General features: G+C 35.4%; 1 protein-coding gene across 7 annotated transcripts in view; it reads right to left on the bottom strand.

The window, feature by feature from the left end:
* Nucleotides 1-15,799, bottom strand: part of Nav3 (neuron navigator 3) — a 784,611-nt gene that overhangs the window by 74,063 nt on the left and 694,749 nt on the right. For 4 of the 7 annotated variants that reach the window (XM_005374355.2, XM_005374353.2, XM_005374354.2 and 1 more), the window contains 6 exons: nucleotides 14,889-15,021; nucleotides 13,700-13,973; nucleotides 12,213-12,921; nucleotides 9,886-10,374; nucleotides 5,701-5,742; nucleotides 4,118-4,278 (listed from right to left, as the gene is read on the bottom strand). In XM_005374355.2, the coding sequence (XP_005374412.1) occupies nucleotides 4,118-4,278; nucleotides 5,701-5,742; nucleotides 9,886-10,374; nucleotides 12,213-12,921; nucleotides 13,700-13,973; nucleotides 14,889-15,021 (1,808 nt within the window). The remainder of the gene's footprint in view (nucleotides 1-4,117; nucleotides 4,279-5,700; nucleotides 5,743-9,885; nucleotides 10,375-12,212; nucleotides 12,922-13,699; nucleotides 13,974-14,888; nucleotides 15,022-15,799) is intronic. The other 3 variants (XM_013517801.1, XM_013517808.1, XM_013517814.1) reach the window with 3 other exon arrangements.

Raw genomic sequence — 15,799 nt, 5'->3', positions numbered from 1 at the left:
GTAGTTTTACCAGGTTATAAGCCTTACAGAAACCATGAACAATACAAAATGAAGTTTAATCCAAAGCCTTAGTTTGCGTAAGTTATATTCTGATATTCTTTCTTGAGTGGAAATGGTTTCTCATATAGCTAGCATGTAGAGGAATACCCATAAATGATTGTTTACTTCAGCAGTAGTTTGTAATAGCATACAATAAATAACCTAGTTGTAGTGCTCTTAAATTTCTAATGCTTGTTATATGTAACTATAATAATTCATGTAAAAATTTTATAATCGTACACATTTTAATAGGTAGAAAGGATCAAGAAAACATGAATACCATAACTCTTGAATTTTACTACTAATGAAGTATTTCACTGATCATTCAGAAAATAATGATCAAATTGAAAACAATGGATGTTCAAAGCAAATGTAGGACAACATCATACTTAACTCAAATTTAGTTAATTACATTTTGCATATTTTTAAAAACTTAATAGTAGAATAACTTTGATTTCTTATTAAATTTTAGTGCTGCCCCCTTTCTTTGCCAATAAATATAAATTCAAGTAATCTGAGAATACAATCAAAGCTCTTTAAAAAACTTATTTTCATGTTTCAAAACTATTTCCATGTGTAAAATTACAGCACATAGAAATTTCAGAATGTTGGAAGCATGTTTGCTTATAAAATTTGGGTAGGCAATAAGAAAACTCTTATACAGATAGGAAGGTCTTCTCTCACACAGCCCAGTAGCTGAAAATATTTATCGACAAGCAGTGGGGGCGGGAAGATCAGTTTGGAACCTACTGAAATTATCTAAATTTAAGAAAAAGTTTTAACATAGTAATGACACTGAAAAGTGAGATATACTACCTTTTTTAAAATATATATATATAATTGTGATGTAGGAAAGGAGAGGTTAGCACTCCCCTTCACAAGGATGGAAGGGGTCCTTGGGCCTGACAACACTCATATGGTTAAGGCATTCCAATCTATTTCATGGCATTTAACCGCTGTTTTTGGAATGGATAAAAAGATGTGATATTTTTATACAGTGGAGTACCACTCAGCTATAAAGAAGGATAAACTTGAGATATTTATAGGGAAATGAATGCAACTTGAGTCTGTACTCATAATTAAAATAAATCAGTCTCACGTGTGTAAACATTGTATTCTCTCCCTAGTGTAAGAAGCTGAAAGAGTAAGTAAGGCCCAAAATGTACAATAGATGTTGTGAAATGGGAAGAAACTGCCCAAAAGGGAAGACATACTGGAATGGGGGGAAGGAAAGAGGAAGGAAAGGAAAATATGTAAATATATATGTATAGAAGTTAGTTACGATAGCTATACTACTAATTACTATTTAGTTCACTGAAAAGAAAGGTTTATGCCTATATTGTTTGATCAATTTTCCATGCCTATATCTTGTAATCTGAGCACCTGCTTTAAAGATAACAATATGCAATGTACTAACCATTGTCACTCTCCTACAATCTTGTTTTGAAATTTCATACCATTGTTTTTGTTTCTTACTTTTCTTTCCTTTAAAACAAAATTTAAAAATCTAAAAAAATGAAAATCACAGGGTTTCATCTATTGCAGAATATGATGGAGGATAGTGCAGTTTTGAGTAAGCCTATTGACTACACTGAGATTTTGCTTTGGTGTAGCTGCTGGAGAGTTGTATGTGGAATTATAAGGGAAAGAGAAGATAATAGCTAAGGAAAAGACTTTGATTTGTGATGGTAATGTGGTCTATGCTGACAGGATTTGAGTTTTAGTGCCCCCAAAAAATCTCAGAGTGAAAGAGGAATTTTGATATGAAAGGTAAGATTTCCAGTTGTGGATGAGAGTGTAGACCGTTTGTTTAGGATGAGAAATGTTCTAAAGATAAAAAGTCTTGGTGAACACATAAAAATGCGGGGCAGATGGACAATAAAGTGTCTGCAGAATTTACACCTAAAACCTAGACCAGTTATAAATGCAGTCTCTTTCCCTTGTAAAAGTGACACTGTTTATACAACAAATGATAGTTACGAGAAGAGGAAGAATTTCAGTTGGAAAATTATAAAGAGAAGCAAGAGGGCTGTGTCACTAAAGACAAAACCTGAAGTGTTTTCAGTTGTGCCTGAAGCTGCAGTGAGACCTCTGGTGGAAAACTCAGTAGACTAATGTGGGAGATTCACATCCTAGAAAGCTGAGCTTGGCCTTTTACGTTCTTGCTTTCATAGCAATGAAAAACAAGGGATGTGTCTGATCAGTAGTTTTGAAGTCAAAGGCATCAGGACACTAAGGTTCTACAGAAATGGTTTGTTATGTTATCAGTAGAAGTATAATTCACATTTCATCTTGATTGCGCTTTGATTCTAAAATCCGGGCAATCAAATGCATTCTCCAATGTGTGATATCTCAATTTTTAAAACATATTTGTAAAAACACAGTGATTCCAGCTGACATGACATTTGCATAACTTTTATTTATACAAAATTATAAGAAATTTATCTCTGGGCAAATATTTGACATTCTTGGTAAGTGAGGCCTTATTTCAAATGTCAGACTTTTGTATTAGTGTCTTTTATTTCTAAGCTATGAAACTCCTTTACATTAAATTGCATAGTCACTGTATTGTGAATTATACCCAATTAAAGGCAGACAAAGATCACCCAAAGCTGATGAATCCATGTTGTTGTTTTAGAGTATAAAACATGCTTTATAATAAAATGATTGTTTGCCAGAATCTATCAGATAGTCCCTTTGTACTTCTCAATACTCATATTGAGAAAACTGAGGCTTCTCCAAGGTCAGATATATTAAAGGGTAAGGTTTTTCTTTCTTTTCTTCAAAGATAATTGAATAGATGGATTTAAGCAGAATGATGGTAGAAAAGTGGCAGAAGAAGTCAACTACTCAAATGCCAATTAATGAAAAACTTTAGAGGTGGTATGAAGTACTTAGCAAATTCATAGCAGTGAGGTGGTTTGGGTTTGCTTCAGATGGTCCATGAAATTAGGTTTTTTTTTTATATTCCTATAGCTTAACAAAAACATTTTCAACCGGTTTTTTGAAGTTAAAGACTAAGGCTATTTGCTCTGCTTTATAACTATGATTCAAAGTAAATATAAACTATACTTCTTTTGGCATTTATGGAACAAAGAAGCCTCATCACTGTGTAGATTAAGCAAGGAAAACTTGCAGTTAATGAGAATTAATTAGTGCATATAGAACCATGACCAAAATAATTGCTTTTAATTGCTAAAAGCCTGACTTGGAAAAGTTATGACAGAAAAGAAATAGGGTTGAGTTCAATGTGGTTGAAAGTTGAAAAGCCCAAATTATTGAAGAATGTGAACCATCTGTGGGGACAATATTACAAAGAACTTTTTCCAGTGAAAACATAAAAAAATGACACTAGTTCATATGTGACATTATAGAAGATAAATGATAGTCTATTTTTAAAGTCAACAGATCTATTGAATTATAATTGGCATGTTTACACTTACTGTCTTGTTACTCTTCTCTGCTGTCTATGACATTTATGGAAATGATTTTCTACTTCCCAAAATGATGCTAAGTAGAAAGTAACTCCATAGCTACTACAATAATTTATTTTTCATTGTATTTAACTTAAAATGTTCATGGAATATTGTCTAAACAGGAACTGATATATTCTAGGGAGAATTTTAATTTTAATAATGTTAAAAGAATCTATTTCACAGTCATGCCATTGTGTGCCATTTCCTGTTTTTTATTTTTCTATAAAAGGCTTATTATTTTTGCTTCAAAGAAGTTTTAGCAGTTTAAACAAAAAATAAGCAACTGTTTTACTAGTTTTAAAGAGGATTCTAAGATGCAGCAGTTAGGTTGCTGGGCTTTAACTCAGATATTCTGGGTCTGCTCCGCCCCTTACTAATGGAGAGACTTTTTTTTAAGTCAAGAAAGTTTCTGTAGTTTAGATCGAATACAACAAGAGGATTGTCTGTGTTCAGTAATTATTGTAAACAATTAACAACATAATGTTCATAGATTATTCTGAACTATAAACTACCATAAAAGTAATTTCTATGGGGCAATACCAGGGCTCCCATGATAGTGGGAATGAAATGAACAAAACACAATCTATGCTAGAATAGTTTACCCAAGTTGGAGAAGTGGTATTTTCCTGTAGTAGAAGATGACATGGCAGAAGGGGAGACCAGAGGTGACTGGTTGCCGGTATCCTGCAGCCCTCCAGTAGAATGAGAACGCAACCACTCTTTGCCCTCTTCTTGGTTGGCCTGCCGAGATGATGGGGTGTATCTGCAAAACAGCACAGCTAAGACCTTTAAGCACATTTACAGGGCAAGGTATCATCAAGACAGGCAAACAATTGAGAGGAGTTTACTATTTCAGACTGAACAACAATCTCAAACAGATTGAATCTAATTAGAATTGCTCAGTTCTTCCAGATGATTTGACACCATCTGTTCAAATCCCACAGGAAAAGAGGCATTTGAGAGGAAAATTATGCTTCTGTGAGATAAGAAATTGAAAATTATAAGTAATGAGCAGACAGCCAAGTTAACCGAGAAGGACCCAAAAGTACAGTGCTTGAACGGATGTGATGTGGGTGCAAGTACAGACCAAGAATGATACAGTGGTAAGGACAAAAACCAAAGAAGTGGAGGGGGGTTCACAGAGAGGCACAGGAAATGGAACACACATAGATGGCTGGTTTTTTAGTTTTATTTTTTTAAAGGAAAAACAGTTCTTTGTTAAAATGCCATTGATATAATGTCTATATTTTTTAAGGAAGGAGAGAAAATACGCTCACTTTAGTGAAATCATTTTCTAGATCAAATTTTGAAACAGAATATTTGTTAACTATTTGGTAACAAATTCAACAGACAAAGAACAATGCAGAAGGTCTACTCTGACCTGTACTCTCTGCTTCTCCAGAGTAACTAAATTCTTAGTCCCAAAGACTGGGCAGTTTATTATTTTTATAGTGTTCACCTTCATTAGCGATTTATTTTATATCTCCTCCTTAGGAAAAAAATATGTGATACAGTATGGTCATGAATTAAATTTTCATTTTATTTGTTATTATGAGCTGGTAATTATTTTGAGGTTATTAAATATTATTAGATTTATTCAGATTTAAATTCAACTGATACCAGCACAGCTCAAAAATAAAAATTGAGGCTCTATTTTTTTTTAACAGAAGATACTGTAATCATACCTTAATTACTGTACTATCTTATTATGATGAAAATATATTTTCTCTGATTCAAATTAGAATATTTTTCAACTTTTGATCATTACTAGTTACATCTGTAGACTGCCTGGGTTTTGAGGTTTTGCAAGCATATGCCTCCAAGATGCAAAAATTAGGGAAGTAGTATTATTTTAATTTGGAGAAATGAGCTCTGCCTTCTACCGAAAGTTGGTGCCACTTCTCTAAAGCAAGGCCTGTGATAAGTTTTTCGAGAAGTCTTCTTTCCTCAGAATAGTGGTATTCATATTGAAATTAATTTAATTTGAGTCACCTCTTGACTTCTACCATTATTTAGACAGGCCATCTCACTAACTCTTTTGCCAGAGAAAGCACTAAGATTTAGTGGTTTCATCCTCAATGTCAGGTGCTACACTGCAAACAAAGAAAGAAGGAAAAGAGACAAGCACACAAAATTGATGTAACAACAGAAAAAAAGCAGCAATTGTGCTGAGAGAAATATATACCTTAGTCCCTTTTTGGGGAGTGTATTTCTGTCAAGCTGCATGCTGTTAAAACAAAGAAAATCCCTAAGGACATAATGTAAACAAAACTTGAAAAGTATACATCCAACAAAAATGCTTCTCTGAACTATACAAAATAACTTTTTGGTAACACAATACATAAATGCTTAACTCATTGGAAAATGCCACCCAAGAGTGACAAGATTTCCATTGCTACAACATACATTGAATTCCTAAAATAATACCATTCACTTATACTTTCTTAATGGAATTATTGTAAGACAGATTAAATTTTGTTAGCAGAATTGCCTCTGGATTGCATTGACCTTATGCAACGGCAGTTTTCTCTTCCCTGTGCAACTGACTAGACTTGTTTTGACTTCATATGCAGGAGAATCACAGCGGTGGCAATGATAGAGATATGCTCTAAATTAAAGTGACAACTTCCAATGATCAGAGAGGATGGAACACACCATATTTATGTTCTGTCTTCAAATTAGTTTAAATCAAAAGTTTGACTTATTCCCCATTAAGAGAAGCAGCATAGTATGTAATGAGTATTTTCTTAAAATGATGCTTCTGGTATCACTGATTTATCTAAACATCTTAATGAAATTAAAGTATACCTTGCTTTAGAAATCATCAATTAGTTATTGACAGTTATATAGATTTTTATCATATCTATTTTAAAGACATCAGTTGTTCATAAGCAGGGATGAAAAGATATATATCTAGATTAAATAACAAATGGCCTCTCTAAAAAGAGAAAGAGGGTATAAATGAGTAAGTGGGACAAGTCTATGGCTGTGTTATAATTACTGGCATGTAGATAAACAAAGAATAAAATTAATTTGAATTTGCTGAATTTTTGCTCTCTTTAAAATCTCAAATGATTGAAATTAAATACACAGGATATGAACAATGGGAATGATATAACATGGATGCAAACACACTGACTGAAAATTTCACCATTCAAACTCAAAGCTAAAATGTTTTCTTCTCTGTGTACTCCGCTGGTTAGCACGTAATGGATAGCATCCAAAGGCTTTAGGAAGCTTTATTGAGAATGTGCTCATAATCACTATAACAAATAGAGCCTTTTCCAGTATACATTATATGTTTTTCCACATTAGTTTTCTTACTAGTGTAGAAAAACAAGCAAACAAAGAGAAATTTACTGAAAAAATATGATAAATTTTTTCCAAATATAAACTATATTATATTGAAGTCTCCATGTGGTCACGAACCACTTTAAAGATTACTTTTTTTGTACATGGAAATTAAATGTAAAGTTTCAGAAAAATTAAAAAATAGGTGTACTTTAGCCAATTGTATCCTGTTGAATAAAAAATTATGTTTATATGTCATTGAGCAATTTAATGAAAAACATCAGAAAAATACTTTTAAATGAATAGTATAATTTAAACATTTATGGAGAGTTACCTGAAGCTGGATATTAATAATTGTATTACATAGAACTTTCAGAAAAGCCTCAAGGGTTGCCGATTCATATGCCAGCAAGGGCCTGAGGTAGTATCAATGAACGATTCAGTCAAGGCACTATTTGCCCAGATAGATAAAAGACAGTTTGTCTCGTTTCATTATTTTAAAGTTTTGGTTATATCATAAAAACTACACTTGATCTTAGCCAAAAGGCCAAGAAGCAATCATAGAAACTAGAACAACACAAATTAAATATGGACTAATTATGGCTCAAGGACCATTAATGACCTAGGGCAGCTACAGAGGGAAAAGTGTAAAAAATATTTTATTACTTGTTCATTTATTTTTAATAAGTTAAATAAAAATTAAAATCTGTATGAAAGAAAACTCATACAGTGGTTTTTATAGTACCGTGCTGTAAACATTAAAATATTCTAAAGTAAGGCATGAACTTATATATATGTTTAGTTCTATTACTATCTCTAATTAATTTGCTTTAAATATTTATACTTTAACATACTTTCTCAGATATGACTCACTGATTTCCTTACCATTCCCAATGTTCTGCTAAGTTTAATTAAGCCAGGATCACCAATTACTGTACATCTAAATTTCTACCAGGTCAAAACTTCCTTAATCTACTTTAAAGATTGGGAACAAACTGCTGTTGCTTGCAGTTTTGCTCCTAAAAAAAAGAAAATGCACAATTTTTTGAGTCAAAAATTATTTCAAGCCAGTAAATTCCTGTGAGGTATGAATTAGTACTTTTATTTGACTCTATACCTATGAACATATTAACATTTACTTTATATTGCTTAATTTTACCAGTATTACACATTAAGAATCAAAGTGAAAACATATTTATACAAGAAAAATTTAAAGTACACTTTAGAAAAATGTATTTGGTTATGATAATATATTTGGTTAAAGCTATTCTTTGGTTATGATAATATAAAAAGGTTATAATCATTTATAAAATTGGGCTATTTCCTAGATTGAATAACTGTTTAAAATATAGTTTTGCTGAGAAAGAGGAAGTGCATATTTATTAGTATATCTGCATAGTGAAAACTCATACTGACTTCAGCTAAAATAGAGATCAGACTAAAATATTAAAACTGCATTTCAATTATAGAAATAAAACATCACTCTACACATCTAGTTTTGATTTGAGGCTTACTTGGGTATAATTAGACATTTGACTATCCTGGAACCTTGAATACCAGAAGGCTAAAGACTTGGTCGATAACTATATGGACATCTTGCTGCAGTTACCCTTATAATTTGAAAAAAATCTGTATTTTGGAGGTTAATTCTGGCAAATGAATGATACTGTTTTTAGTATGCTTGATTTGGTTTTCAACTTATTTGGATTCTTTACATCTGAGTATATAATGATCACATTAAATTTTTAATATATTTCCAATATAATTTACTGTATATAGGACAGATGGGGATGCCCAGGCATTTTAAAAGTGCTTAAACTAGAATAGCAGATGTTCTAGGAAGTCTAACTTCTTTGATTTAAAAAATAAAGTAGCGGTATTATACATGCTGTCCATAATAGTAAACTTTAAGAGAAGGTGGATACATTGTACTTTCTGTCATCCAGGTATTTGGCACATTTGTGTTGGCCAAGTTTGTTACGAGAAAACATATATTCTGTAATTTACCAGAAAATGGGGAGAGCAGACTGGGAACTCTTAGGTTAAAGGACAACAGGTGTTCTGTAAACATAGGTAGGTAAGGGTTTTGATTGATGTTTAAAATATATTTAAGGAGAAAAGCTGGAGATAAGAGAAGAGACACTGCCGCTTCAACATCAGAGTGAGAAAGGTTTAGAGAAAGTTATCAGCATTTTCAGGAACCAGCAATGCTTTTCTCAAATAACACAATAAAGACATGTGGCCAAGATCACTTGTGAAAGCTTTATGTGTGCCAAGAAACAAGTATCATTAGGATTTTTAGTGAAAAGGTGGCAGCATTTCCTGGAGTTAGATTCTGTACCAAATTATCTTAGAAAGGATTCTTTTTATTTGAGGAGGACAGGAATCTAGAGACATTCTGTACTACAGTGATATTTTCCCATACGTACGTACATTAGGTAAGAATTGTACATTAAATATTCTACTTTAAAGTTAAAAAATTATAAAATCAATGGATATATCTTGTTATAAGATCAATTTTCAAGAGGCCAATTAAAATGGTACTGGTATATAATTTTCTCTAAAAATGCATGGCTGAAAACTGACTTTTTCCCCACCTTAATAAAGATTCCCCCCAGTGATTCATTTGCTATTTGTTTCATAGAAATGCAAATAAAGCAAATTTAACATATCAGTCAAAGCACAATTGTAGAATGCAAATTAAATATGGTTTTTAAAAAGGATTAACTTAGCATAAGGCTCTTGTGTCCTCCTGGCATTCAAACCAAATCATTAAGATGATTTGCAAAGACATCATTTGATACATAAATACCTGATATAAGTATTATTCAAATTGCCTACTGGTAGTGAATGCAAGCAATCTAAGCATCCTGTCTTTAATGGACTTAGTCCTCTGCAAACTTGGTCCTAAGAGTCAATAAAAAGCCCAGTTTCATCAATCGCATTGCCTTTCAATCTTCTGCTGCTTTGCACATCGGCTCTCACACTGAAATCGAGGGAATCTGATGCGAGGAGAGGGCTGGGCAGAGTGCAGGGAGGGAGGGGTGAGGACTTCATCAAAGCCTGCAGGGAAGCTCACCTTTCTGAGAGAGTAGATCTCACACTACCCGTTCTCATGAGCAGACTCTGCACCTCGTGAGTGCCTGTGGTCAGTCCAGACAAGGAGCCGTGATGGCTGAGGGGCAGGTCAATGGACTCAGAGCTCGTATGGAGGCTAGTCATGGACTGGTAACTTGGAGTGTCCTTGCTGCCGGCAGAGGAACTGCTCAGATTGGCAGCCCACACAAGACCACCTGATGTGAAAGAGTGAACCGATGCTGGGCTGGAAGCCAAAGAGTGACTTAAGCTTATAACATCTGTCGTTAAGTCTGAGGGTTTATTGAAGAGAGGGCTGCTGCCGCCACTCAGCCCACCAGCACTGCCCATGCTGCCCGTACCAGACGATGGCGATTCCAGACTGCCTTGCCGCGCTAATGTGGTACTAGGGCTGGGCACTACTGAGGAGGATTTCACACCCTCAGTGCTAGGTGCAGAGGCAGATTTGCCACCTGCCTTGGCACCAAACAACCTAAAAGAAAAACAAATAACAACTTCAGTTGTTCCACGAAACTAATATCCATATGTACTATTAAGGGTAACAGTCTACAGAGCCAAGTGTGCGTTGGTGTACAGAGCTACCAAGCACTTCCTGTCTCTGTTTATGAACCCCAGAAGCTTGGAATTTCTAGTAATCAAGGATAAGTCAGTCCCGGGCTGCTACCCAGGGGTAGGGAGAAGAGGACAAGTTCAAACATGAAAGTCCTTGACTTTCACAATTAAAGTACGCATAAGAATCTTTTACTCATATATCATGAACGTTCTTGTGGTTACCTATTTACAAAACCATTATAATGAAACAACTTCTACGCATTCGATATAGAACAGTTAAGTGTAGTTTTCTCTTTGTGTTTTTTCCTTTCTTAACAGTTGATTCAAAATCTTTAAAAAAAAAATGGCATGCTTAAGGCCAGGTTGAGGAAGTGCTGTTGAATATCTGGTGGCCTGTGTAACTGTTGAAAAGAAATTGATGGGAAACAACATTGGCAACATGGGGGTTTGTCCGTGTTTTCTCCAGAAAGGACAAAGGGTTTTACATCAGTTGCCAGAGCCATTCAAGTGCATATTTACAAGAGTGATTTGAAATACAGCAGGTGCTAAGTCAGATGTTGGAGTTTGGTTCAGAAAACATTTTAGTTTTGTAAATGAAGTAGATGATGCAATCAAATTCATGTAAATATGGAAATAGTGATATGAAGTAATGGCATGATTACTAATTAAATTGCAATGAAATCCATATTTCCTACAGTGAAATATTTTGCGAATATGAGAAATTGTTTCATAGGTAATGGGCCACAGGAGGGCACTATTGGCTTTTACTTAAGCAACAGAACTATTTAGTCTCACTAGAAGACCTAAATTATTCTTTACAATGAGAATCATTGTTTCAAACAGCCAGTTTTTCAGGATTAATTTTTCTACTGAGGCATAGAATCTCTATATTTTCAAATAATAACATATAAGACTGCTTGACTGTAAATGTTTCAAGACACTTTATCTCCAAGATATCATAATTCTTACCATAGTTAGCAGAATAAAGCTAAACATTAAATATTTAGCAGGTCTTGCAATAGAAGTTATGCTCTATTACTTCATAGATAAGAAAACAGACTCAGAAACATTTAGCTATCTGTTCAAAGTCTTTAACTTCACATGTTTTAGCACCAAAGATAACCCTAGTACAGAAACCAATCAGGTTGCTTACCAGATCAAAGTCCTGGCAAAGAAAGCTGGTGGAGAGTTACAAAACTTAGCCTACACTTTACTTCTTATGGCACATTAACCTTCTCGGTGTTTTCAAATTCTGTCAATCAGATTCTAGCATACTTTTCTATGTTCTACATGATATAGTATAAAACTGGCCAATGTAACCTGCCAAAAGGAGCACAGCATCAGCTATACTCATGATCATCAATGCATTAAGAGCTAGCAAGGTAAAGGATACTAGAAATGAATGCCAAAGGTCATAAAGGCCTACTTTGCATTGTTTTTTTAATTATGGAAATGAGGACTGGAACTCTATTGAAATGTTAGAAGCTATCACTTTTCTTTATCACTACCCGTGGGTACTGCCATGTGATTTTAAGTCTATTACATACGCTATTTTTACGCTAATATTACTCAAAATGAACACCACTCTTTGAGCTAGTTATTTATCTGATCTTAGAACTCTCTGTATTTTAACACATTTTAAAATACATGTATCTTAGTTTATGGATGTTTAGGGTAACATATACATTTACATATACCACGTGGATGTAACATACACATCCTTTTATAGTTTCCCAGCATCATTTTATATGTCCTTACCTTCGGAATGTAGGTGAGGCAATATCTGGATACTTGGAACCTGGCTGCCTGAGTCCTTGGGTACCACAGGCACTGGCAGAGGTGGGGCTGGACTTGGGGGAACCTGACAAAGAAACACTCTCTGAATCAGAGACTGCTACTTTTTCTTTCTCTTTGTCTGTTTGGTTGACAGAGACAGGACTTGAGCGCCCTGACCCAATCTTTGTTGGTTCTCTCAGCTTGGAGGTGGTGGCACCAGCTGACTTGCTGCTGACGTTGGAGTCAATGCTGCTGGTACTGGATCTGTGGCCACCTCTCCCCGGAATGCCACTAGCGCTCGACTTCGAAGGGCGGGGCAAGCTGCGGTACTGTAGCGTTGTCTTTGAGCTCACATGCAACACAACCTCATCCTGGTTCTGGGAACCATCTAGACTGGTTTTTCTCCCTGCACTGGACTTCCCACCGATGGCAGCGGATTTGGGGATTTTACCCAGAGTTGCCGAGCCACTTGTGATGGTTGCTCCACTGCTAGTGATCATTGCAGATGACCCAACTCCACTTGGCTTCTTAAATCCAAAAGAGCTGGTGGCAGTTGATCTTCCAATGCCGGATGGGGGCTTTTTCCCCTCATCCCCACTGCTTTTTCCGGCATCTGAAGGAGACCTTTGTAGAGATGATCCTTTCAGTGGTGTTTTCCCTTTCTCAGAAGCTTTGGCATCATCTGTTTTCCCTAATTAATGATAAATATAGAAACATATGTGCTTGCATGTTTTGATATCATAATATCACTTCCTAAAACAAAGTGCAAAATGTGAATCTGCCTTTAAGTTACTTCAGTTCCTAAATCAATCATTTTAAGCCTAACTGGGCACACATCCCAAAGTATTAAGATGATTGAGGGGGCAGTTACAAAAATTTGGCTGTCAGAGGAAATGCAATGAGAGATCAAGGATGTAAAATGCATAATTTTGCTACTTAAATATCGGTGGGAGGATTACATTGGGAATACCTTCTAATATCTGTACTCTGGACAGTACTGTTTATAATATCTTTGGGGGAATCATTAAAAATGGTGGTGTGATTTTTCTTAGTTCTTTCATAAAGTCTAATAACCAGCATTCTCCCACAATATCAGTATGACTGCTTTTTTACCCCTGAAACTCAGTGGTATAAGTACATTGCAAACTCTCACAAGAAGAACAAAGGAAGGCTGGCATTGCTAATTTAGCAGCCTTATTTGACTTTTACAAGACCAGAAATGACCACAGCATAGGACATACAGGAACCCCGAATTTTCAGAGTGCTCTCTAAAGAATGTCTACAGTGTTGTGTTTACATGAGTTTATACAATAAAGTATGTGAAATTTAGATTTTAAAAACTACTTAACTCTACGGAGAAGAACCTGACTTAAAAAAATACAAAAATCTATTAGTAGTGACAACAAGTCCTGAATGGAAACCCTAGGTTAAAACGCCCTGGTGAAGCAGGTGTCAAGCGACAGGCCTACCAGGGGTCTTGAGCGCACTTGCGCCAGCTTTCTGTCTGGCTGGAGCACTGCCTTGGGTAGACATGCCTCTTCTCCAGGAGCCGGTCTGCGAAACAGCCAGCGAGGCTTTCTGCCCGGCCTTCTCTGAGTCCTCGAGAACACCCGAGGAAGAGCTGCTCTTCCTCTTGCCACCGCCGTCACCATGGCTGTCAAAATCTTCTTCTGTTTTCTTCAGCTCCTCGGGACTATCCCAGGTCTCATCGGCTGTAGAACGTTTTTCGGAATCTGTCTTCAGCTACAGAGAAGAAACGGTTCAGGAAAAAAACTGATACAGAAAAATTGTGACAATTGATTTAAGATTAAAAAAAGAAGCACTGATTTATGCTTCAAAAAGAATTCCTGAGACAATTCTAATTTTAATCGAAGTCTTCATTTAAGTTTCATTAATTTCAGCCACATAATTCTCGTTCATGCATATTAAAGAATGTCAGGATAAATATGTGCAGAATTCCTTAATTATACACCCCAGAAAGGAAGAAATTTTCTTTGTCGAAAGTAATGAGGTAGCTGGGTGCAGTGGCACATGCCTATAATCCCAACACTCGGGAAGCTGAGGTAAGAGAATTGCCATAAGTTCAGAGTCAGCCTGGGCTGCATAAGTGAGTTCAAGGCCAGGCTGCACTACATAGCGAGACCTCACTGCAAACAAGTCAAAAAGTAGTGAAAGCTATGACAAAATAAAGCTTACTTATTTAATGAAAATTCTTGATTAATCATTCACATGAGAGCTGGTAAATTTTTTCAGAAATCAATACAAAATCAATTAAGAATAACACAAAGTTGGTAAAATAATTGTTAGATTTTTAAACAAATATATCACTATTAGAAGGAAATTGATATTTGGAGAGATGGGCTAGCATAGTCTCTGTGAGTCAAACTGTAAACAGTTCGATATATATATATATATATATATATATCTTTCAATGATCAAAACAGGCAGATGTGTACAATTACAGTGCCTGAGGGTTGCAACGTGAAGACTAAAATAAAAATTCTTCTAGGCCCAGGATGACAAAGTGAGACCGTGTTACAAGTCAACCTTTTCTACTTTAGGGAATTATGGAGTTATGCTGCAACTTCATCCAACACAAAATAATTATGGTGAAGAAACTGGCAAGGGCGACAGGGACAGAAAGAGGGCCGGTCTCACCTGAGTGTTCTTCCTGGAAGGGACAGTGATGTTGGAGTAAGAGCTGACCGAGGATGTGGTGTTCAGGTCATCAGTGCTGATGTTATCTAGGGTGTCACTGAGACCACTGCTCACGGAGCTGCTGTCATCCCAGCTAAAAGCAAGACATGTCGAGCAATGAGCCAAGTGCAGGTTGTACAGTGCAAGTCCCTGCCATTCCATTCAGCCTTGTCATCTACTAGAAAGACAAACCTCTCCAAAAATCTTACGATGAGAAATTACTCACTTTCCCTTTTTGAATATCATATCTGAGAATGACATTATTGAATATTGAGAAAGAGCCAGTGTATAAGGCAGATCTCATGTCTAGGGCAACATTTGTGGAATTAATGAAGACAATGAGACAGATATTGCATACTGTCAGGAAAGAATAATATACTAAATACTTTGTTTTTCCTGAAAAAGCAACTATGGGTCATAAAACAGGTAAGAATTCATTTTTTTTTTTCTAAAAATCAAAAATCTATGCTGTAGTCAGGAACTAGAGAGTCATTCTTCATTTTTTCCTACCTTTATAACTATTTCCATTCATTCACCGAGTCTTAAATATTGAGATTCATTCAGTCATGTCACCTTTCCTGCCATTCCTTTGAACTATGAGTAATATATAATATCCTCTGTCTGCTGCTCATGGTCTTTCCTATTATAGCTTCACTCACAAAATCTGGGCCAGTGATTAAAAATTCACATCTGGACATGACAGTGCCCTCGTATGCTCTTCCCAAACTCCTTCTTTCCAAACACTTGTGTTCTAAAAGAAAATGCATTTCCCTCAGGGTTCTCATAGAAATCCATTTGATGTGTAAAATAAATATCTGAAATTTGGACATCTTTGGTTTGATCTACACAAGAATAAATAAAATAGGCTGTAT

Source organism: Chinchilla lanigera, unplaced genomic scaffold, assembly GCF_000276665.1.
Source record: "Chinchilla lanigera isolate Chin_1 unplaced genomic scaffold, ChiLan1.0 scaffold00004, whole genome shotgun sequence".
Taxonomy (NCBI): Eukaryota; Metazoa; Chordata; class Mammalia; order Rodentia; family Chinchillidae; genus Chinchilla; species Chinchilla lanigera.
The sequence above is the reverse complement of the archived record's forward strand: the minus strand, read 5'-3'. Positions and strand labels throughout refer to the sequence as shown.